At 41.0% G+C, this 25,426-nt stretch overlaps 1 protein-coding gene across 2 annotated transcripts in view; it reads right to left on the minus strand.

Moving 5' to 3' along the window:
- SCG3 (secretogranin III) overlaps positions 1–25,426 on the minus strand; it is a 40,148-nt gene that overhangs the window by 2,823 nt on the left and 11,899 nt on the right. For both annotated transcript variants that reach the window (XM_023227231.2, XM_023227230.2), the window contains 4 exons: positions 22,553–22,669; positions 18,813–18,896; positions 16,966–17,103; positions 4,810–4,890 (listed from right to left, as the gene is read on the minus strand). In XM_023227231.2, coding sequence (XP_023082999.1) covers positions 4,810–4,890; positions 16,966–17,103; positions 18,813–18,896; positions 22,553–22,669 — 420 coding nt within the window. The remainder of the gene's footprint in view (positions 1–4,809; positions 4,891–16,965; positions 17,104–18,812; positions 18,897–22,552; positions 22,670–25,426) is intronic.

The raw sequence follows: 25,426 nt of genomic DNA on the forward strand, positions 1-25,426 counted from the left end.
CTTCCTTCCTTCCTTCCTTCCTTCCTTCCTTCCTTCCTTCCTTCCTTTCTTTCTTTCTTTCTTTCTTTCTTCTTTCTTTCTTTCCATCCATCCATCATCTAACTATCTATATACGTTTTTGTCCATGATTCCTGGCTTATAACTCTCACAGCCCTTGTTTCAGCCCTTTGTCATAAAGTTGGGGCATTCTGGGCCTGAGAAGAAGGCCTCAGGAAGCAGAATCTTTCTCTGACCTTCCCTCCTTTCACCTGGCCAAGGCAGGACTCTAATCTGATTGTGGGTTATAAGACCCTTGATCCATAGAGGGTCCTGCCGTGTACCCTGGAGGAAGGAATGCTGCACAGAGAGGTCAAGAAGAATCCAAAGAGACAGGCCTTACTGGGTTTAGACCATGCCCTTTTTGTCCAATCACATTCCTACTTGGTTGCCAATCATGTCCATCCAATGAAGTCTCCATGAAAGGCCCAAGAGGACAGGGTTCAGGGGCTTCCAGATAGGTGAACACGTGGAGGCTGACAGGAAGGTGAACAAAAACTCATTCACATGCCGGAAGGTTAGTGCACCCCAGCTCCACAAGGATGGAAGCTCCTGCACTCTAGACTCTTCCAGACCTTGCCCTATGTATCTCTTCATCTGGTTTTTTATTTGTATCCTTTAAAATATCCTTTTAGTAAGCCAGTAAATGCATTTCTCTGAATTCTAGCAATCTTTTTCTTCTTTTTTTAGACAGGGTCTCACTCTTTTACCCAGGCTGGATGCAGTGGTATGATCATGGCTCACTGCAGCCTTGGACTTCTGGGCTCAAGTGATCCTCCTGCCTCAGCCTCCTAAGTAGCTTGGGACTACAAGCGTGCACCACCACACCTAGCTAATTCTTTTTTTTTTTTTTTTTTTTGAGATGGAGTCTTGCTCTGTCGCCAAGGCTGGAGTGCAGTGGTGCTCTTGGCTCACTGCAAGCTCCGCCTCCCAGGTTCACTCCATTCTCCTGCCTCAGCCTCCCAAGCAGTTGGGACTACATGCACGTGCCACTATGCCCAGCTAATTTTTGTATTTTTAGTAGAGACGGAGGTTCACCATGTTGGCCAGGATGGTCTCAAACTGCTGACCTCGTGATCCACCTGCCTCGGCCTCCCAAAGTGCTGGGATTACAGGTGTGAGCCACTGCACCTGGCCCACCTGGTGAATTTTTAAATTTTCTGTGGAGATGGGGTCTCGTTATGTTGACCAGGCTGGTCTCAAACTCCTGGCCTCAAGTGATCCTCCCACCTTGGCCTCCCAAAGTGCTGGGATTACAGGTGTGAGCCACCACACCAGACCCACTCTAGCAAATTAACTGAACCCTAAGAGGAGGCTGTGGAAACCGAAACTTGCAGCCACTCAGCCAGCTGTTCCAGAGGCCTGGATATACAACAGGGGGGAAGGAGGGGGCACTCCTTTGGGACTGCGCCCTCACCCTGTGATGTCTGAGGCTGTCTCTAGGTAGATAGTGTTGGAATTGAATTGGCGGACACCTAGCTGGTGTTGGCTGCAGAATTGATTGCTTGCTTGGTGGTGGGGAGAAATCCCCACATATTTGGTCACAGAAGTCTTCTGTGTTGATTGTTGTGTTGAGTGAGAGAATAGGAAAAAGCATGTTGAGGGTTGTTTTTTTGATACTCATGAGTAAGCATTAGTATCTTCATTTCAGAGATGAAGAAACAGAAAAGAGGGGGTAGGTCACTTGTGCAGGTAGTGGTAGAGCCAGGTTCTGAATGCTGGTCATTGATTGACCATTCCGTAGCCTTGCAGTACTGACTATAAAACATCTAACAGGTACAAAGCAAATGTTCAATAAATGCTCCCTTTTGTTTTTGTTTTTCACTTTTCCCATTCTCTCAGACATGAAGTAGAGAATGAAGCTGAACATACATTTTGTGGGCAGTGCACCTAAGGCGATGATTCCTTTATTCCTGACCCCTAGGGCACAAAGGGCACTTCTTGTTCATTACTGGTTCATTAATGCTGGCTCTGCAGAATAGGCTGCAGTGTCAACATCTTTAATGGAATAAAAGGCAGACTCCCAGCCGGGCGCGGTGGCTCACGCCTGTAATCCCAGCACTTTGGGAGGCCGAGGCAGGCAGATCACTAGGTCAGGAGATCGAGACCATCCTGGCTAATACAGTGAAACCCCGTCTCTACTAAAAATACAAAAAATTAGCTGGGCATGGTGGCGGGCGCCTGTAGTCCCAGCTACTCGGGAGGCTGAGGCAGAGAATAGTGTGAACCCGGGAGGCAGGGCTTGCAGTGAGCCGAGATGGCGCCACTGCATTCCAGCCTAGGTGACAGAGGGAGACTCCATCCCCCCACCCCAAAAAAAAGGCAGACTCCCAAAGACAGATGTGAAGAGGTCCAGTGATTTGAATCGACAAACAGGCAAATATTTTGCTTTCTTTTGAAAAGGAAAAATTGTATGTTTCTGGCGTGGCTATTACTGTGTGCAGTGGGAAAACCGGCATAGTGCAGAGGAAAGGCCCTTTGGTCTAATGCCAACTCTGCCCTAGCTGGGTGTTAGGAGACATAAGCTAGTAGCCATCCTGCTAACCTTAAAGGAAGTTTTAAGGTTGTAAGGCTCAAAGGAGAGAAGGGAGGTGATTCACTTTTTAAAAGCATGTGTTTTCAAGGCTACATAAGATTTTCTCATTATCCTCACTATCACATCACATGGATCCTCCCTTTCCTGGGTTTGAGAAGGGGATTCAGGTCACCCAGTCCCTTACCAAACAAAGGGTGGCAATGATGGTTAAGAAAGGTCAGAACTAATAGTAATTCTCCCTGCTTATACAGCTGCAGCCACTGCATAGCCCTAGGACTTAGATCCCCCACAGGCTTCGAGAGATGACCCCAAGTCAAGCAGAGCACGTATGACAGCAGTGGAGAAAGAGTTTCTGTCTTGAAGAGAGCATACTGCATATTTCCCAGAGACAAAAGGGAGCATCGAATCCAATGCTATTATTCTGAAGTTTGCTAACAGAGCCTTCCATATGCAAGCACCAGAGTTCCATGCTTCACCAGGTTGGTCATTTCTGGAATGGGAACACTGAATTGCAAGATGTTGTTGATTATGACCAGGAGTCTGATTCGTATGCTAATCAGTGAAAACAGTAACAAATACTCCAAATCGATGTACCATACAATTTACCATGGCTTTGGAATGTATTTTGGTACACGGCGTACTACAATGATTCTAAGATGAACACTTTAATTTTAAAGTCTTTGTAGTCATTGATGGCATGTTGTAATTTAATAGTACATAAAACAATGGTGCATTTTTAATCAATGACAGATTTGATGAAATACAGTTCATGTCAATTTTAGTATAACTGACAGCCTGGAAATTCAAATCATTTTGAACCAAATAAAGTATGCATGAATATTGATAATTATTGCCATCACACTCAACTTAGAAGACCCAAGCTAAGAGGATGCTGAAAATACCTCTTTCTCCCTCTGTGCTGTATCTCAGAGGTTTGCAAACTTGGCTGCATGCTGGAATAACCTGGGGAGTTGAAAAAATACTGATGCCAGAGCTCTGTTCCCAGAATTTCTGATTTAGTGATACTGCAGCGCAACCTGGGCAGTGGGATATTTAAGAAGTTCCCCAGGTGATTTGGATGCACTTTAAAGTTTGAGAAGCATTACTTGTTTCTTTGGAAGGCATCACTTTGCAACTGCTCTGGCCAGATACCTGGGAATCATATCAGAATCCTCCTTCTCCATATAGCTCTCGAGTTCCTCCCTTCCTTTTTATTTCCTCTGTTGTCCCCTGGTTTACAGCCCCATATTTCTGCTCCAGATCTCTGTCTTGCCTCTTTATCTCTCTCCTGCCTTCTGGGGTCTTATTTTTTCAATCTGTAGTCACACTGCTGCCAGATGGGTTTCTCAGTTCTTAACCGAATTAGGCCCCAATTTAGGCTCTCTTGGCTAAAATCAACCTCCTCTGAAGGGTGCACAAACATCTTCCTGACTTGGCCTCTGCCCACTTCCCAACCCTGTCTGCTGCTCTTCTCCACAAACATCCAGTGTTCCTGGGGACATGAATGGCTCCAGTTCCTAGAACAACCCCTCTCCTTGGTCCCTTTATGTCTTGGTACCTAGTGTTTCCTCTGTCTCCATCTCTCCTCACTTGGCAGATTCATTCTCAACTTTCCAGGAAGGGCTTTCTTGTGGCCCTTCTCTCAACTGTCTCTGTCCTAGTACGAAGATCCACTCCATCTTCTCACGTCCTTGGCAGTAACACACCTATCCATGACATCACAGAGCAGGACCAACCATAGCTCTAACGATGCTGTGCACTCCTTGGGCGGGGCATCTCTGGCACTTAGAACAGGGCCTGGTTCTGTGTTTGCTTTACATAAGTGAGTGACTGCTTTTGTGACTGCAGGGCGCATGAAATATGTGCTCAGAAAATGCCGTTGTTTAAAATACTCCAAGAAAGGGGGGCTAGATAAAACAAGACTGGCAGCATTTGATGATTATTGAAGAAGGGTGCTGAAGACACGGGGATCCATTATACTATTAGTTCTATGTTCGCTTGACATTTTTCATAATAAAATGTAAAACAAAAGAAAACGTCTTTGCTTGAAAGGCTAATTTGAATAATAAGAGAAATGGAGGTTCTGTTCCCCTCTGCATCTGAGAGGTGACTTCAGTCTGTTTTGGGCTCTGCGGGGAGACTTTGGCACAGTCAATTTGATTGTGGGAATTTTTATATAGAAAGACCCCCCTGACAAATGGGTGAAGTTTGCAATGTACAACCACACCCGGTCCTACCTTCTTTATTTCCTTTTTTGTCATGTTTCTTCAACCATTCAATATTTTTTCTGATGGCTTCCAAATAGGCTTCTGTTTTTCCTGGAAGAGGTAAGAGAACTAAATCAAACACTCAGAAAATATCACGACATCTCATTTTAGAGACCACACTTATATTCAAAACCACAAATATTAGACGTATGCAGCACTTGCAAGGTTGTTTCCCTAACTAGGCAATGTACATATTTGCATGTGCATATGTGTGTTTGTGTGTTGAGGGGTTTAGGTCAAGGAGAGCAGGTGGGGATGAGGTTCCAGGAGGAAGAATCAAGTTGGTAAGTGTCAAGGGGCATGATTCCCACACACAAATAAATCCACCTTGATGTCCTGGCAGAGAAGAGTTTTGATTCGGTTTACTAGACAGATGGGCCCCTAGGTTAGTTCATTTCTGGTTAGGGATGGTTCTTCCAAACTGAGGAGCATCATCAGGCCAAGGACTTGAATGAGAGTGGCAGATACTTAAAGATTCCATCACTTCAGTTAAAAGTCCAAATGTGTGGCTTTATGTAAGCAGCTCTAAGTCTTCTGCCCAATTCTGGCAGGGGGCGGGTAAAAACTTAGACAAAGAGGTTTGGATGGTAAACCTTAGAACCGGTTCTAATCAAACTCCCCAGGATGTAAACACTGTTCGAAGGGCCTCAAGTGTGGCACAAGAACACCAGGCATCTCTCATGCACCTACTCTGTGATGCCCTTTACCTGCACTTATGTCTGCAAGTGGATATTTACCATCCACTGAGAGGTGAGGAATCTGGGGCTCAGAGAGGCGAAGTGAGTAGGCTAAGGCTACACAGGAAATAACAGCCGGCATTTGGACTCTGATCTGCTTAGTTTCCGCTACCTGCATTATCTGCAGGATAAGACCTCACCTTCAGACATGGACAGTAATGTTGCTTTGTTCTGTATCAAAGAAATCAGCCATTCTCTTAACTAGGTGAGGCCCTAAAGCTTGAGAGGTCCTAAAGCTTAGGGAGTCAGCACCAAGAAACCAGGCCTCTAGAAAGTACCAGATGGCCTACAAAAAGAGGCTTTCAAAGTCCAGGGCCTCTGCAGAAGCAATAGCTGCAGAGCTCAGCGTGGTGACCACCCCATTCTGAGCTGCATCTGAGCCCTGTTACCTCTACTCTACCGCACAGTTCTCTTGGTTGAGCTACTTGTATTGTGTGCTTATCATGTGCTGAGGACTGCTTTATGCTCCAAAATGCACTGTCTTATTTATTCTTCATGACAACTTTTTGAGGCAGTCCTATTATCATCCCCATTTCACAGATGAAGAAACTGAAGCACAGAGACATAAAGTCATAATCACATGGCTAAAAAGTAGCAGAGCCAGGCTTGAACCTGGGTACCTCCAACTACTGTCCGTGTACAATAATACTGCCTTAAGAGTTGACCATGTTCCAATTGCCCCCACTGCATTTACCTAAGTGCCTTTCTGAGCATCTTTCTTCCTGATCTTGAAGCCTACTCTTGCCTTACCACTGAAGATCTGTGTCATCTGGTTCCCAAAGAAGCACAGAGACTCCTACGCAAAAAGGGGTAAATGGACACCAGAAGAGATCCACAATTTTTAGTCCTTAGTTGCTTCAATAGTTGCTGTAGAAACTGCCTTGATTTCAGCAGTCTGGGAGGCTGAGGAGGGAGGATTGCTTGAGGCCAGGAGTTCAAGACCAGCCTGCACAACATTGTAAGACCCTATCTCTACTAACAAATAGATACATAAATAATTATTTTTAAAATGCAATGTTTTCTATTTCATATTAATTCAGTTAGATAAGGCATTTTGAGCAAGGAGAGAAATCTTAGTGTAGACCATTTCTAAACAATGCAACTTCATTATTTTAAAGAGTTTAAATCAAATTACTGATCCCCATAGGGCTCGCTTTTTTTTTTTTTTTTTTTTTTTTTTTTTTTTTGAGGCGGAGTCTTGCTCTGTGGCCCGGACTGGAGTGCAGCGGCCGGATCTCAGCTCACTGCAAGCTCCGCCTCCCAGGTTTACGCCATTCTCCTGCCTCAGCCTCCTGGGTAGCTGAGACTACAGGCGCCCGCCACCTCGCCCAGCTAGTTTTTGTATTTTTAGTAGAGACGGGGTTTCACCGTGTTCGCCAGGATGGTCTCGATCTCCTGACCTCATGATCCGCCCGTCTCGGCCTCCCAAAGTGCTGGGATTACAGGCTTGAGCCACCGTGCCCAGCCAGGGCTCGCTTTAATGAATAATTAGTCATTCGCACATTAGGTCGTTAGGACTTCTGAAACTTTTGAGTATGTCTGAAAATAGTCTTGTTCTTTAAATAATTTTAAGCATTTTTTCTACTATCTTCTCTGATATCAATATCATGATGTTAGAGCTTATTTGGGGTAAGGAAAACCACAGCTTGGTCTGTTTAAACACTCCATTAAAAATTCCAAATTAGAAGAGTAAAAACAAACGAAATTTTCACCATAGTGGGGCAAACATTGCCCACTCTCATGCCTCCCTCTTCATAGCTAGCTAATAGAGCAGCCCTCAACTGATGACGGATGAAATGGGTAGATCAATGCATCACCTTTTTTGATCCTCAGGCATGTTCTACTGTTTCCCAGAAGTTTTCAATAGGATTGAGCTCCAGTTGCCGATGTTGAAGTTTGGTCATTATCACACCTTATATTGGCCTCTTTCCCTTCGTGCTCATGTACCTACCCTGCAGTGGTGCTTCCCGGGGTCACTTCCCAATGAAGCTACTTTACCTCAAATCCTTCTCTTAGTACATGCCTTGGAGGGAACTCAACATAAGACAGTTTGAAATAGAGGCCTTGACCAGGCTCTGTGGCTCACACCTGTGATCCCAGCACTTTGGGAAGCCGGGGTGGGTGGATGGCTTGAACTCAAGAGTTTGAGACCAGCCTGGACAACATGGAAAAACCCCATGTCTACCAAAAAAAAAAAAAAAAAATTAGCCAGGCGTGGTGGTGTGCATCTGTAGTCCCAGCTATTAGGAAGCTGAGGTGGGAGGAGCACTGCTTAAGCCCAGGAGGTGGAGGTTGCAGTGAGCCAAGATTGCACCACTGCACTCCAGCCTGGGCAACACAGCCAGATTCTGCCTCAAAAGAAAAATAAATTAAAGGTCTCGGCATTATTGCATTAGGCTGCTTTCTGTTCAGGAACCCACTACCTATAAAAATGGTATGGAATTTTAAATAGTATTTAATATATGAAAAGCTATTTTATTCACTATATTGACATTATCAACTCACAACAGAGAATGCATTTACTATAGCTTAAAGAAAATTGGACTGCAATTCTAGTAAGACTAGTATCTTAGGGATCATAACATATGATTAGGACAGTTTCCCTAATTTATAACAGAACACCCCGTCATTCTCATCCTCTTTCATGCTTTATTTTTATCCATCAGAAGGTGACTACTTATCACCTTCTACTGTAGCATATAATTTATTAAGTTTACTGTCTTCCTCCCTTAGAAATATGTTGTTTGCTGATGTACCCTCTTGCCTAGAACAAGGACTGACAGAGAGTAAGCTCTCAAGAAATGTTTGTCAATGAGTAAATGGATGAAGGCTTTCTATACAGAAGCCAAATTGCAATTAGAAGATTGCCCAGTGAGCACGGAATCCAAACTAGGAAACTACGTCTTAAAAAAACATATAAATGGCATAGATTTATCTCTGGCCCCCCCCTTTTTTTTTAGTGAAAATGAATGATTTATTTGAAAGACTTGAAATGTAATGGATTCTAAACTTAAATGACAGCTATATCAGAACATTTAAAACACAAGTGTGATAGGTATACTATATCCGTATGTCGTTCTTCATAGAATTCTATTAATTAAATATCATTGTTCTCATTTTATTCATGAAGAAACTAAGGCTGAAAAAGGTTTAATGACATGCCCAAGGCGACATAGCTAAGTAAGGGTCTGATATGGTTGGGTCCCATCCAAATCTCATCTTGAATTGTCGTTCCCATAATCCCCATGTGTCATGGGAGGGACCCAGTAGGAGGTAATTGAATCATGGGGGCGGTTACCCTCATGCTGCTGTTCTTGTAATAGTGAGTGAGTTCTCACAAGATCAAATGGTTATGTAAGAGGCTTTTCCCCATTTGCTCAGCACTTCTCCTTCCTACCGTCATGTGAAGGAGGATGTGTTTGTTTCCCCTTCCACCATGATTATAAGTTTCCTGAGGCCTCCTCAGGAACTGTGAGTCAATTAAACCTTTTTCCGTTACAAATTACCCAGTCTCAGGTATGTATTTATTAGCAGCATGAGAGGGAACTAATACAGGGTTAGAGCCTGGTTTTGAACCAAAATAAATATGGAGCCTTTAATGACTGGGGCTGGGTCAAATTCACCTTTTAGACTAGAGAAATTGAGTGCCTGCTGTTGTTGTTAAACTGGCTGACAAGGCAGTGGTTTTCAAACTTTGATGCACATTAAAATCACTTAGCGAAAAATTTTAAAGGCCCAATGTCCAAATTGCTGCTCAGACCAATTAAATCAGAATATCTGGGACTAGGGACCAAACATTTGTACTTTTTAATGATCCCGAGGTGGCTCCAATGTGCAGCAAAGTTTGGGAACCACTGCCACCAGTTTTAAGACCTCCACACGCTTACAAGAGCATTGGCAACAATGGGAATCATATCAGGTACTCTTCTGCTCTTGGAGCAAAGCAGCTGGCTCATATTGACTTTTCTCTTTGCAGGAGCTGTAAAGCAAATCTTCTATTTACACAGTATGCACCGAAAACCTTATGAGAGTCGACTTTGGAAAGCTGGACTATTTTTTTCCTCAATTTATTTCATCTTCCTTTGGAAAAAAAAATAGCTCATGGCTGAGGTAATAGAGCACAAGCCTTAAAACATACGCTGAAGCAGATGGGAAAAGGGCCAGAATCAAGATGCAGCCTTGTTTTTCTGGCTGTTCTGGTTTTTAACACTGTGAAAAAAATATCTTTTCTAAACATGAATTTGTCCTTACTCTGCTATGCTGTCCTGACTGTCTCCCTCTGGGGAAAGTGTATAAATCAATAAGGTTGGCCTATTGCATACTGCATGTACTAAAGTCATTAGGTTTTGTGAAAGAGTGTTTATAAAAATTAACGTTTGATATAATACTTAAAATTATGCCAAGATTACATGACTGCACTTTTGAACTGGATGAAGCAAAGCAACTGATACTGATGCATGGGTGCTGACACAGGCCATAGAGCTGTGAGATTCAAGATTCTGCATAATGATGACATTTTACATGCCCATTAGATGCAGCATGGAAGACTGGAAGAGCACTGGAAGAAGAGTTAGAAAGCATGGGTTCAAGGCCAGCTCTACCACTCTGGCCATGAGATCTGGAGCAAGTCGCTCATCTTCTGCGCCTTGTTTTACTGGTTTGTAAATCAAGGGGTGAATGCTAAAAAGGAGACTCATGATTTGTACATATAGAAAGAAATTCCCTTTTGTTGTCCTTGAAAAATCCATGTTGATATATAGCTCTCCCAAGCCTACTTGGGACTTCCTCACCCACTTGCTGACTCCCAGGGGAGAATATTGGACTCATTATTTTTGGACATTTCTAGCAGAATCCCCGGAGACTTGAAGGGAGGCATGAATTCTCTTATGTTGCTTAAAAAATAAGTGTAGCCACATGAATTAGGCAACTTATTACCAATTTATTAAATAGGCTAACTTTTCTGGCTCCTGTAAAAAAGATATGATGATGATAGGACATTTAAGTGAAAGTTATCTTAGAGATCACCTTTTCCAACCTAATTTTATTGTCCAGCCATAAACTTAAATGATAGCACTGGAGTGACTTTATGGGTGTTATAATGCTTATCTCATCCCTTGGATGATTAAAAAAAAAGACTTTCAGAGACCCACAGAACAGATGTGAATGAGTAAACATCCAACTGGCAAAAAGAGCCACACTTAGGTTATGAAATAAAGTTTGAAAGCAGTTTTCTTTGGTCTTCAGAGAGCAATTTACTTTGAAAAGTAAATTTATAGATTTGGTTGAAGTTAGAATAAATTATAATTTATTAGAATATCCATAAAAATTTAGGAATAATTATTGAATCAGTCAGACAACTAGACCAACATTGAAAAACACTATTCTTTTTTAATTTTTTAAATTTTTTATTTTTTTTGAGACGGAGTCTCGCTCTGTCACCCAGGCTGGAGTGCTGTGGCCGGATCTCAGCTCACTGCAAGCTCCGCCTCCCGGTTTCACGCCATTCTCCTGCCTCAGCCTCCCGGGTAGCTGGGACTACAGGCGCTGCCACCTCGCCCGGCTAGTTTTTTGTATTTTTTAGTAGAGACGGGGTTTCACCGTGTGAGCCAGGATGGTCTCGATCTCCTGACCTCGTGATCCGCCCGTCTCGGCCTCCCAAAGTGCTGGGATTACAGGCTTGCGGCACCGCGCCCGGCCAAAAAACACTATTCTTAATGTGGGTCCCTGTGGAAACCGTAGTTTAAATAGTTTAAACTATTTTCAAAGGTGAATGTATCATTTTTCATTATTGATAATGAAGTTGGATGTTTTTTACATTAAGCTGGAAATGAGATGCATAGAAACATGCTTTGTAAACTGAAGCATGATATAAATGTAGAATATTATTATTACTTATATTCCTCACGGAAACCAGTTCATGCTAGGCATGGTTAATAAACGGTTGCTGTGGTTAGATAGGGCTATCACCTCATACACTGCAAGGCCAAAGCAGACTCCCCACAGATACTACTGCCAATGTGTTCTGCTTATAATTATTTCCGTAAGTGGTTTTAGCTGGACCATTGCCTCATCCTTTATTCTACTCTGTAATGTCCTCCAACTTTCTGTCCTGAAGGGATCCTGTTCTATATATGTCTGGCTCATCAATAAGTGGGATATGTGTGCATGTATGTGGCCTGTGTTGCACTTGCCAGCATATGGGTTAAGGACTATTCTTGGGCCATTTCAAAGCTTGCTTGAGTCCTCAAAGGCAGGAATTCATTCTTATATTCCTTCTGTAGCTGCTTCCTAGGCACAGCGTTAGGCATGCCATTGGAATAAGTGTTTATTTCTTGCTGAATAACTGTCCCAGAAAACCCAGTCAACCCTGCCTCCACTCAGATGGATGATTTTCTTTTTCTACCTAGAGACAATGGGTGTTTTCTCACTGGGTTTCATAACAGAGAAGCAAAATAGCCCTTGAGAAAAATGCAATAAAACAACTATGAACACAAAGATATATGTCAGTATGTCCTTTTGGGGATTAATTACATTTTTTTCTTAGAAATTGTTAGTCCTTGGCTTAAACTTAGTTGGTGTTTTCTAAACTGTATTAGAGTCAGTTGTCCTTATCCCAGAGTAATGGGGTCAAGAGCAACATGAATAAATTACATCTCTGAACAATAGCAGAGGGACTAATTTTAACCCCAAATTCCTGCCTTCTTTTTAATGTTTTAGGAGAGCCATTGCAAAGAATAACCCTAGGCTGGGCATGGTGGCTCACACCTGCAATCCCAGTATTTTGGTAGGCTGAATGGATTGGGTGGATCACCTGACGTCAAGAGTTTGAGACCAGCCTGGCCAACACGGTGAAACCCCATCTCTACTAAAAATACAAAAAGTAGCTGGCGGTGGTGGCACATGCTTGTAATCCCAGCTACTTGGGAGGCTGAGGCAGGAGAATTGCTTGAACCTGGACGGCGGCGGTTGCAGTGAGCAGATATCGCACCATTGCACTCCCCCTGCCTGGGCGACAGAGCAAGACTCTGTCTTAGGAGAAAAACAAAAAAAGTAAATGGATAGAGTTTTAGTCTATTCTGTTCCTCTCTCCCCATTACTATCTGATGGAAATGCTAATGAAGAGGGAAATCCACTCTCATCATTAGTCTCCAAACACTCACATCCTAAATAGGCCATAGTGGACTACTGAGAATCATCTCCTTTATATTCATTTTTTACATAATGTTTTCTTAAAAAGAAGCCAAACAAATCTGTCAGCTCGCTTTCCTATAGCCCTGTGCACAGCGATAGAAGGTGGTATTTAAAGCACTGAGAATGTTACCCCAGCAAGTCAAAGGACGTAGCCTATGGCTTGCTGGGTTCTAGGGAAATACAATTGCTATACGTGGGCCACTTCCAGCGGGAATGATTGAGGCATGCTGGGTTTCTGTTGAGCTGAGCTGTAATGCTCTATGCTGCCCAATTCCTGGTTCTCTGTCTCAGGTCACAGGCCACTCTTTTCTTGGTTAGCTATTTTTTAAAAATTACCGTTTATCCTCCACCTCACATCTGTTAGGATAAAAAAAAAAAAAAAATCCAGAAATAAAAAATCTAGGCAAGGATGTAGAGAAACTGGAACTCTTGCACACTATTGGTAGAAATTTAAAATGGTGCAGCTGCTACAGAAAACAGTATGGTGGTTCCTCAAAAAATTAAAAATAGAATTTGCATATGATCCAGCAATTCCACTTCTGGATATATACCCAAAAGAACTGAAAGAAGGAGCTCAAAGAGACTTTTGTATACTCATATATATATATATATCCGTATTACTCACAGCAGCCAAGAGGTAGAAGCAACTCAAGTGTCCATAGACAAATAAATAGATGAAATATGGCATATACATACAGTGAAGTTTGGTCATTATCACACCTACTCTGTGATGCCCTTTACCTGCACTTATGTCTGCAAGTGGATATTTACCATCCACTGAGAGGTGAGGAATCTGGGGCTCAGAGAGGTGAAGTGAGTAGGCTAAGGCTGCACAGGAAATAACAGCTGGCATTTGGACTCTGATCTGCTTAGTTTCCGCTACCTGCATTATCTGCAGGATAAGACCTCACCTACCTTCAGACATGGACAGTAATGTTGCTTTGTTCTGTATCAAAGAAATCAGCCATTCTCTTAACCAGGTGAGGCCCTAAAGCTTCAGAGGTCCTGCACCCTGCAGTCACAAAAGCAGTCACTCACTTACGTAAAACATCTAACTTCATTATCAATGATGAAAAATGATACATTCACCTTTGAAAATAGTTTAAACTATTTAAACTATGTATTCAGCCTTAAAGAAGGAAGAAAATTCCAACATGGATGAACATGGAGGACATGATGCTGAGTTACATACGCCAGTTGCAAAAGGAAAAATGCTATATGACTCCACTTATATGAGGTCACTAGAGTAGTCAAATCCATACAGACAGGAAATAGAACGGTTATTGCCATGGAGTGAGCAGAGCGGGAATGGAAAAGTGTTGTTTAATTGGTACAGAGTTTCGATTTTGCAAGATGAAAAGAGCTCTGGAGATGGATGGTGGTGACGGTATGAAAACAATGTGAATGTACTTAGTGCCTCAAAACTGTACAGGTAAAAATAGTTAAGGTGGTAAATTTTATGTTATGTACATTTTACCACAACTTCAAAAAGATACATATATATATTTTAAAAAGAGTTTACCACCCATCCAGAGTGACTTAGGGTTAAATGGAAATATCAAAGCAGCCTGATTGGTCTACAGGGTCCCCAAACATAGCACACATATCATCAGTTCTGCCTACTCTTGCTCAGGACAAACATTATTAATTGATCATTACAGCTTTCTTTCTTCCTGAACCCAGATGAAATATCGTAAACTTTCACAACATGGGCCACTACCAAACAATTGGAGTAGACACGTCAGCTATGTCAATGCAGGAAAAAAATATAGGAAAATGTACAATGTAGGAAATGTAAAAGGTAGGAAAATATAAAATGTAGGAAAAAATTGTGATGGTCTATGAAATCCATGCTAGAGAAGAGGAGGATACAAAAATATAAAAATGTATAAGATAGGAAAAATCAACACAAACTTGATACATTAGGGAAAAATTATATTTTTCAGCGCTGTCTCAAAAAAGTCCCAATAGCTGAAATAGAAGCAGCATCTTTCACCACTATTTGAACCCGTATAACCCAGGTTTGGGTGTCCAATTCTACAAGTCTTTTCTATAAAAAGGAACCAGAACTCCTTCAAGGAGAATTGATTTCAAGTCTTGGGAAAGGAAAATTCAGAGTGGGTGTAGAATATCCCATTGTTGCTAGAAAGCAAAGACGATGTACTACAAGGACTAAAGAGAAATTTAGGGAGCTCCCACTGCCCAAGCTACACCAATTAAGGCATAAAGTATTAGCAAAGGTAGTAGTAATATAAAAGGGAAATAGTTTGTAATTTTATTGGTATTATTGAGTTTTAAGGTATTGAATACATAGCTAGTTTGTTTCTCTTCTACTTCATACGCAGACATTAAGCATGGGTCTATTATTAAGGGTGAATAGGAACCTGCTTCTATTTGTGTTAGCAGGAAATACTGGGTGGGGAACCTTTAAGTGGGCCAGTCGCTTCAAAATTAAGAGCTATACCATGAGCAAGATTGGTCTTTGTGATCTCATATCATATCATAACAACGAATAAGAAAAAGTCTACCTATTCATTGCCACTGATGGTTATACATAACCAATGAAAATCCCTTTTCAGAGAGTCCAGTGGTATGTTTTCAGATGACAAATTAGCTGGGTTCCTCCACCACCTCCCCCAAGAGAGCACTGACCCACTCCCTCAGCTCCTAAAGAATAAACTCTGTAGATGAACCTACTAATGAGACATTAATCTTGCTGTGTCACCCAGGCTGAAGTACAGTGGTGCAGCCTCCACCTCCTGAGTTCAAGTGATAAGACATAAATAAGGTTCCAATTATATCAAAGATGTCAATATATCATAATGACAGAAAAATACGGTAGGTTCAAACCATTTGTTCACAACTTCTGGTAAAGACATTGAGTTTCAGAAAAATAATATCTATCTGAGACATAGAGATGTAAATTTCCACGATGTAACTAGCACAACTTTGTAACAAGGGGACTGGAACCATGAACTATACAACTAGATCCCACATTCAGACCTGAAATCAAAGGGATAACAATTTAGAACTTATAACCTCGAGTCTTTTTCTTTGGGGGTATGGTAAAGTTTCTAAAATCCTAGGAAGATGGCCGGGCACGGTGGCTCACACCTGTAATCCCAGCACTTTGGGAGGGCGAGGCGGGGGGATCACTTGAGGTCAGGAGTTCAAGACCAACTTGATGAAACCCCACCTCTACTAAAAATACGAAAAATTAGAGGGCATGGTAGTGTGTGCCTGTAATCTCAGCTACTTGGGAGGCTGAGGCAGAAGAATCACTTGAACCCAGGAGGTGGAGGTTGCAGTGAGCTGAGATCACGTCACTGCACTCTAGCCTGGGCAACAGAGGGAGACTTCATCACAAAAAATAAAATAAAAAATTCTAAGAAGATGTAAATTACATTATATATTTCATAGATATATTTATACTATTTAAGGAAATTTGATATATTCAATTTGTTATTTTTATCAAGTCCTTAAAAGTGTTTAAAGTTACAACCACTGGTTAAATCATTTTAAAATTTTGCTTTGTTAAATTTAATTTTTTTTTTTTGAGACAGGGCCTTGCTGTATCACCTAGGCTGTAGTATAGAGGTACAGCCTCCACGTCCTGAACTCAAGAGATCCTCCCATCTCAGCCCCTGAGCAGCTAAAACTACAGGCATGCACCACCATACCTGGCTAATTTTTGCATTTTTTGTAGAAATGAGGTTTTCCCATGTTGCCCAGGCTGGTCTCAAACCCTCAGCTCAAGCAATCCAAACTGCTGGGATTACTGGCATGAGCCACTGCGCCTGGTCAAATTCATAAATTTTGATGATCTTTTTGAATAAGTAGTATGTGATTATTTAGAGGAGTATTCAGTAAGTTTAAAATATTGCTCAATAAATTCATAAGGTTATAAATTACACATTAAACAATGCACTAATGGTCATACACATTCCTCTCCAAACAGAAAAGTCCATTGAACACTAAAGACTATCAAAAGATGAAATCAGTTTGCCATCCCAGGAGACTCAAGACCATTAAGAAAGATTGCTATTCAAATAAAGATACCACATGCCAAGCCTGTTCTGTACAGATTGTGTCAGTTTCTCAGATGTGATGGAGCTTGCTCTTTGGATCACCCTACCTTGTGTGGTGAAAGCTTTTGTTTCCCAATTTTATTGCTAACCTAGAGCTGTCAATCCCATACCTTTGGGTTCATCTGTTTTTCCTCCTGGGTTGGAGTTATCATCTTTTGTGGAATCCTTCAAGGTTCCATATTCCTTTTCCATCTTAGCTGCTTCTTCCTTGGTACTGTCTGTTTCTTCATGACTCTTCTCTGATGGTGCTGTAATCAGATTGAGCATTGTTGTCATAGGCCTATTTCCTATCTATTAATTGGTTGCTAAAGTAGAAATCAACTTTATTGACAAGGTACAGTTTGAGGTCAGATCATATTTTGAGTTGAATGGGATCTTAGTGCTTATCTAATCCAACCCTCTAACCCCATATCACAGAAGAGCAAATTGAGGCCCAGAAAGGGGAGAGATATGTCTAAAGTCATCCCATGAGTTGACTTTAGACATATCGCCCCTACCCCACTCCAGCTTTCTGAATTCTGATTTGGTAATTTTTCCTTTCTGCCACCCCGTGCCATTAGAGGGCATATATTCTTTGTCTTACTTTAATCAGTGTAGGTGATAAAGCCAGGATATGTCAGGTTCTGAAGTATATTTGGTGGGTCTTGATTCCAAACGATAATAACTCTATAGCTGCCCAATCTCTCCTTGACATTGCATTTTTGAAGGACAGTCTATTACTCAGAGTCACACCTAAGGATCTGGGGCTATGGCAGGACTTCTCTCCTTCTGCTCCTTTCTTCACACTCCTTTACCCCTAGGAACCCTAAATTCGAAGAAGAGACTTGAACTCTTGCCGTCAAAAGAGAATAACTCTTGCTCCCTTCTCACTTTAAAATAACCATATTTCCATGTAGTAATAATCCTTTGTTGAATTAAAAACCATAAAACTTAAAGTAGGTAACCATTTGAAAACAATTGTAATGCATTTCTGTAGCCAATAAAATATTTGGAACCTCAAGCAGTCTAAAAGTAAACTTTTAAAATAAAGTGTTTTTTTATTGTAGAAAAATAGGAAGAAAAGAAAGAAATCAGTTATTGTCTGGTATCAAACATCCGCTAGTGTGCTGCAGTATATAGAGAGATACATATTTTTTTTCACAGTTGTGGTACAATTTTGTTCTTTGCTTGTGTCATTAACATTATTATGGAAGGGTGTTTCCAGGTAATTAAAAACTGCTTGAAAACATATTTTAAAGGGCTGTATACTATGCCATCAAGAATATGTACATGATTTCTGTGATAGGGACAAAGAGTCAAAGTATAACAATTTGCAATTTTTGGTTGTCATTAATAGTTAAACAAATTTAAAAAAGAATCTGCCGTTCGCAAACTTTTCTCTTTTTGTTCCACCCTCCTCCTTGAAAGGAGGCTTCTTTCCATAGCTCAGTTCCCTGGGGTTTGATGGGCAGAGTAGGGTGATGGGTGGAGGTATGGAACTGATGAAATCAAGAGTGGGGGTAAAGCGCACTACCCAGGGGCACAGACCATCCCAGGGGAGAGAGAAGACCTGGGAGGTGAGAGCAGGAGGTGGTGCAGTGGGGAGTGAACAGATGACCAGGGACAGTAGTCTGGAGAAGTGGTTATCTAGCGAGAGAAGATACATAAAGGAGAATTTTAGGACGGATTGCTCAGTTTTGTGATGTAGCCTTTTCCTTTCCACCTAAGATTCCTAGCCACCTCCAAGAATCTTCAGTAAAGATCTACATTATTTTTCAATGTTTTTTGAGGTCAGATTTGTGTGCTGTGGTTGGCCACAAAATAACCAAGGTCACATCTAATTAATCCTATGGCTGCATTTCAGATTTTAACACTTTTCAAAATCTGTAATTTTTTATTAATGTTTATTAAAGTTCATTATTTACTACTCAAAATGGTTACTATTCTAAAGGCTAGAAAAATAGTTAAATAATCGTACCTGGGAAAAGCTTGCTTATATTGTCAGTAGCATTTTTTTCTAGTTTGTTTTTGGTCTGAAGAGCAATCATTTCATCCAAGTTTTCTGGAAGGAGGAAGGAAAGAAATATAATTTTATTCCCTGAGAGATGACATCAAATTTTTACTAAAAATGTTTAAATTGCACCAGAAATATCACAATAGCAACTCCAAAATATTAACACTGCTGGTAAGATGTTTTGACCTGGGCCAGGCGCGGTGGCTCAAGCCTGTAATCCCAGCACTTTGGGAGGCCGAGACGGACGGATCACGAGGTCAGGAGATCAAGACCATCCTGGCTAACACGGTGAAACCCCATCTCTACTGAAAATTACAAAAAACTAGCCAGGCACGGTGGCGGGCACCTGTAGTCCCAGCTACTCGGAAGGCTGAGGCAGGAGAATGGCCTGAACCCGGGAGGCAGAGGTTGCAGTGAGCTGAGATCTGGCCACTGCACTCCAGCCTGGGCGACAGAGCGAGACTCCATCTCAAAAAAAAAAAAAAAAAAAGATGTTTGACCTGGATTTTATTTCTGAGAATCATAGACTCTCAGGATGGAAAGACATATAATTTGAGATCCTCAAGTTCAGCCTCCTACTCAGCTAATTGCAGAAGTTGCTTCTATATCTCTGTGGCCACTGCTAGAACACTTCCAGGATTGGGAATTAGAGTGGATACTTGGAGTTTGACCTACTCAACACCTTGTGGTAACTGCACCTTGATTTTTCTCTGGGGAACCTACCCCTGTCTCACTCTCAGAACATTTGACTGCACTGGTGCTAGAATAACCCTAGAATGACTAAACAGGGTCTTCCATGACCTGGGCTATAATTCAAGTAGGAGCCCAGGACCCTATCCAGGTCAGTGAGACTCAATGGTAGGACCACTGGTAGAAAGAGGCTCTCTTTCCACTGAGATTGATGTGCTATGAGGAGGTGAGACTGGGACTGTCCCAGTCATCTTGTTCCCACAGAGAGCAATCTATCTGGAATAAATGAAGACAAAAAGTCAGAGCTGTGAGATGAGATAAGGTCAGTTCCTCACACTGTTGGTGGAATTCACAAACCTAAAGCCAGACTACCCCATCACTCCACAGATTTTTCCAGTTATACACAGCAATAAATTCCTTTTTTGCTTAAGCCAAACAGTTTGATTTCTGTCTTTCAGGGCTTTCACTCATTCATGAGGAAGAAAGTTCTACTGTCAGGTAATCTTAGGGATCATTTCCCTACTTATATTAAGCTGCACTCTGTATCCTTGTCTTTGTTCTAATTCTGCTCTTTGGAGTAGTATCATATTAAGTGTTGCTAGACAGGAGTCTAGACTGTGACTTCCTCAAGGTAGACAATGAATTAGCAACCACACTTTTTGTACTTAGCTATTCAACCAGCCACATAGCTATCTCACTACACTATTTTAGGACGAGCCTTTTCTACCATTCGCAAACAAGCAAGTCTTTGCAATTAGTTTGTAAGGATCTTATTATTACTTTGTACGTTTTCTCCCCAAGTAAACTCCTCTTGCCCTACCCCTATTTTAAGAACATAATTAATATATTCTAATGTGTAGTGCATTGCTTTCTTCCTGGATATAGTTGCCATACCTGGCAACATTTGTAATCATGATACACTGTTGAGGTCAGAATAGAAAGACAGATCACTGCTTGTCACTAGCTTGGATGGGAGGAGAGGAGGCTGGTCAATCGTCTTCTACCCACGCTGCCCTGAGCCCCTGGGGATATAAGGGTGGCTCTCCACGGCAGCAGAAGTCAAAAGCCTATGTGCTTATACAGAAAAATTCTTAAAGACATAACTCAAGCTCTAATTGTAAAAGCTACACATACACACTTAATACATATATGCATATAAACATGTACATATACATTAATATGTATGTAATACATACGTATTTATAAACAATATTTACTTTGCATATGTAAGGAGCAGATATAATTATTTAAAAACACGAACATTTAGAATAAAATTTAAATAGTCTATCATAAAAATAAATAAGTAATTTACTTTAGATAGTCTTCTCTTGTGGAGTATCTAGCCAATTTTCACTGCTTTGCTCCTACAAGCCAATGTTGTCCAATAGAACTTTCTGCAATGATGAGTGTATTCATTTCTGCACTGTTCAATACGGTAGCTACTAGCTACATGTGGCAACTGGGCACTTGAAGTGGGCCTAGTGCAACTGAGAAACTAGATTTTAAATTCTGTTTAAGTTACTCTTAATTTAAACAGGAACTTGTGGTTAGTGGTTACCATATTGGGCAGCACAGTTATAAGTGACAGTGGGAATATCTGCCTTGCACATAAGCCTTTGAGGCATTTCTGATTTATTTCCACAGAATAATTGCCTAAGCGTGGAATTTCTGACTCACAGAGTATTGATATGAAACAGTTGTTGATATGAAAACAACGTCTTTGATCTACTGTTAAAAAAATAAAGAGGGCCCCAAAGCACTATGTGTAATATGAGCTTATTTTTTGTTGCATAAGAGAAAGAAATGACATAGGTACACACACACACACACACACACACACACACACACACACACACACACACACACAATAACATCTGGAAGAATATAAATCAAGATGTTACCAGAGTGTTGATGTTGTGAGTGATTTTCACTTTCTTTTTAGTACTTTTTGCACTGAATGACTTTTAAAAATAAACATGCTCTTTTATAGTCAAGAAAAAAACCAGTAAAACTACTTTCATTTAGAAAAAAAATGAGGTTCATCCAAAGTAATTCTGGATAACCCTACCTGATATAGTTTTGATATTTGTTCCCCCAACACTAATGTTGAAATACAGTCCCCGATGTTGGAGGTGGGGCCTGGTGGGAGGTGATTGGTTCATGGGGGCAATTTCTCATGAATGGCACCATCTTCTTGGTGCTGTCCTCGAAGAGTGAGTGAATTCTCACGAGATCTGATTGTTTAAAAGTGTGTGGCACCTCCCCCACCCTTGCCTTTGCTTTCACACTGTGACATGCCTGCTCCCACTTTACCTTCTGCCGTGAGTAGTTGCTTCACCAAGCAGATGCTGGTATCATGCTTTCTGTACAGCCTGAAGAACTGTGAGCCAATTAAACCTCTTTTCTTTCCTTTTTATTTTATTTATTTCCTATTTATTTATTTGAGACAGGGTCTTTCTCTGTGGCCCAGGCTGGAGTGCAGTGGCGCTATCTTGACTCACTGCAACCTCAGCCTCCTGGGCCCAAAGCGATTCTCATGCTTCAGCCTCCTGAGTAGCTGGAACTACAGGGGTGCACCACCACACACAGCTAATTTCTGTATTTTTTTGTAGAGATGGCATTTCACCATATTGGCCAAGCTGGTCTCGAACTCTTGGCCTCAGGTGATCCGCCTGCCTCAGCCTCCCAAAGAGCTGGGATTACAGGCGTGAGCCACTGTGCCTGGTGGAGTAAAATTTTTATAAAATTGTCTCCATAAGATTATTAGAAAATGCTAATGAGACAATTAATAAATGTGAAATATTTGTACTCAAGCTGTTTCTATAAAGATAAAAAGTTGAAAACTGGTTAATTTTATTTGCATATATTATCAAACTGGTCGATTCTTGCTACCCAGGTAATCTGGGAAGCTTTGGCATAAATTATCAAATTAATGAGGTCATTACTGCCAAGTCCCTAATTTACTTTGAACAATGAAAACCACCACAGTAGGAAAAAACCACATAGGATCTCACCAAGGTAGGAAACACCTTCTTCTGGAGATATTGTTCCATATTTCACCATCATCTTCACAAAGTCAATCAATGTTTTCATGATAGTAATCAGTGTTTCTTTCTCTTTTGCTTCTTTTTCTATATGAAAGAACAAAATAACTTAAAACTAGTGGGGGATAGCTTCCTCTTTCAATGTCAATTTATAAAGTACAGCATCTTTTTGTTTGTTTGTTTGGGTTTTTTTTTTTTCTCAAAGACTTTGAGGTCTCAGTGTGTGGCCCAGGCTGGAATGCAGTGCTATTTGCAGGTCTCATCATGGCTCACTACAGTCTCAGACTAAACTCCTAGATTCAAGAGATCCTCCCATGAAGTTGGAACTATAGGTAAACACCACCACACCCAGCACTAATTACAGTATTTTACTGAAATATTTTTCTCTACATTTATAGCTAAAACCATATATATTTAACTTACCAAAAAAATCTAAGTTTGATTGGAAATATAGGATAAGATAGATACAGCTATACTGAACTTTTTTCAGAAATAGGCAATTATAACTTCTCCAAAAGAGTTTAATTTCATTTAAAATATTTTGCTGATAGAGTAGATGATAAAGACACAGTTTTCAACCCGAGATAACATGAACTCAAAAGGAAGAGTAGAAGACTGGCAAGCCAACAACATTCCTCTACTCAGGTGGTAAGTCTTTGAGGGCAAGAGCAATCTTTATTCATTAATTAAGCTTAATTTTCTTAATTGAAAATAAGAACATATACAGTTTTAGTTTATAAATACAAAATTGATTTTTGAACAAGATGTTACTTTTTAATCTTTATTTCATTTGAGAGAATATATGCATATAGTAAAAATATTTCAACTGCTCAAAAGTAATTAAAAATGGAAAGTAATATTCCTCATCCCCTCTAACTCTCTTTAAGTAACTATTACTAGCAGTTTCTTGGGAACCTTTTTTCTTTTTCTTTTTTTTTAAGATGGAGTCTCACTCTGTCACCCAGGCTGGAGTGCAGTGGCACCATCTTGGCTCACTGCAACCTCTGCCTCCTGGGTTCAGGAGGTTCTCTTACCTCAGCCTCCCGAGTAGCTGGGATTATAGGCGTGTGCCACCACGCCTGGCTAATTGTTGTATTTTTAGTAGAGATGGGGTTTCACCATGTTGGCCAGGATGGTCTCAATCTCCTGACCTCAGGTGATCCGCCCGCCACGGACTCCCAAATTGTGGGGATTACAGGCATGAGCCACTGTGCCCGGCCTCTTGGGAACCCTTTGTATTTGACATTCTGTTCTGCATCTTGATGGAACAAAATGGATAATTATGCCATAATAGCTGAGAAAAAAATATTAATTCTAAAATCAGAAAAACATCAGTTTCCATTTTTGAAGGAAAGTAAAACGAAGGTGCTAGAGGGGAGCCCATTTTCTCTATTCTTTGAGCTTCCACTGAAAGATTTTCCCTAAATACTCCTAGCCTTTCCCCCTTCCTCTGCATCCTCCCCCACAAATATGGTTGGTAAGCAACAGCCATTAGCCTATGTTTCTCAACTGGTGGGGATTTGGAATCTTTCTTTTTTTCCACTTGCCTGGAACAGTGCAAGGCAAGAACCTGAGAAACGAGCCCGCTCTGCAGACCCAAACCATCCCTGAGACTGGCTGTTGATCTAGACGGAGGAGTAGGGAGCAAACAAAGGCCACAGTTGGCTCTCACATGAAGCTACGTTCTGCAGCCCTGTGTTTATCAGCAACAGAGATGATATTTTGGTTTCCTACCTGCTTTATTCAGTCTTAATTTGTTGAGACCCTGGGCAAGAAAGACAGATGCTAGCAAAGAACTCAGTATAAGTATTTAAATTAAAATTATGGGAAAATAAAGGCAATAAGAAATGAGGTGAGGAAAATGGAAAGATAAAAACGAATAAGGAACATTTTATACAGTAGCATTTTTAAAGATGCCATCAAAGTCATGGGTTGGAAGGGAGGAAAAATGAGAGAAGAGGCAGGGGAAGAGATCTTGGAAAAGAACTGATAAATAGTAACTTCAGCTATCACATTATTTGCTCAAGGGCACATCCGTAGAAGTATTTGGCATCACGCTGGTGCTCTTCACTGATGAGAAGTGACTCACCAGGATGACAGAGGTTCTGAGTTGGGCATCTGCCAACCAATGGGGCAAGATGGCTCAGAATGGACCCTCAAGATGTAAAGCCCTGCAGAGCCAGCAGAGGGGCCGGTGCCATCTGGCCAATGTCTGGAATTGAAGCACAAAGGATGTTCTCCAGAAATGAAAGCTTATTTTAAGGTCACTTCTTGGGAGAAATAGATTACAGTTATAGAAGTCTTTATATAAATGTTCAATCTGGGGCTGAATCCTTGAACAGGGAAAGGAAAAGCCATGAAGGCACTAGAGCATCTGTTTGAACAATAATAACAGAAACATTGCACATTATTATCCTCCTTGCAGATTAACCAAAATAAACATGGACTGAATCCTCAGTTAACTCAGTGCACCTAGGAGCAAAGAGATCAGCATGAATGACTTTGCTTTAAAAAACAAAAACAAAAAATAATTTCCCAAGTGTGTTTTAGGCTCCTGGATTTCTTCAGTCTAATGTTCTCTGTTTTAACTCTGAAGTTAAAATGTTCATAAAGGCTGAAGCTGAAACTGTTCATAAAGAAGTCTTGAATAATCTTTTGAATTAGGTTTCATACACTGTTTCCATTAAGGAAAGTGAGTAAAGCCTTTTAAAGAAAGATATGTTGCTAATGGCAGGATTTCCTTCCTACTTTTGTGTGTGTGTGTGTGTGACAACATGTATGCTAATAAAAAAAGTCAGGCAAAGAAAGAAAAATACTATATGATCTCACTTATATGTAGAATCT

Source organism: Piliocolobus tephrosceles, chromosome 6 (assembly GCF_002776525.5).
Source record: "Piliocolobus tephrosceles isolate RC106 chromosome 6, ASM277652v3, whole genome shotgun sequence".
Lineage (NCBI taxonomy): Eukaryota > Metazoa > Chordata > Mammalia > Primates > Cercopithecidae > Piliocolobus > Piliocolobus tephrosceles.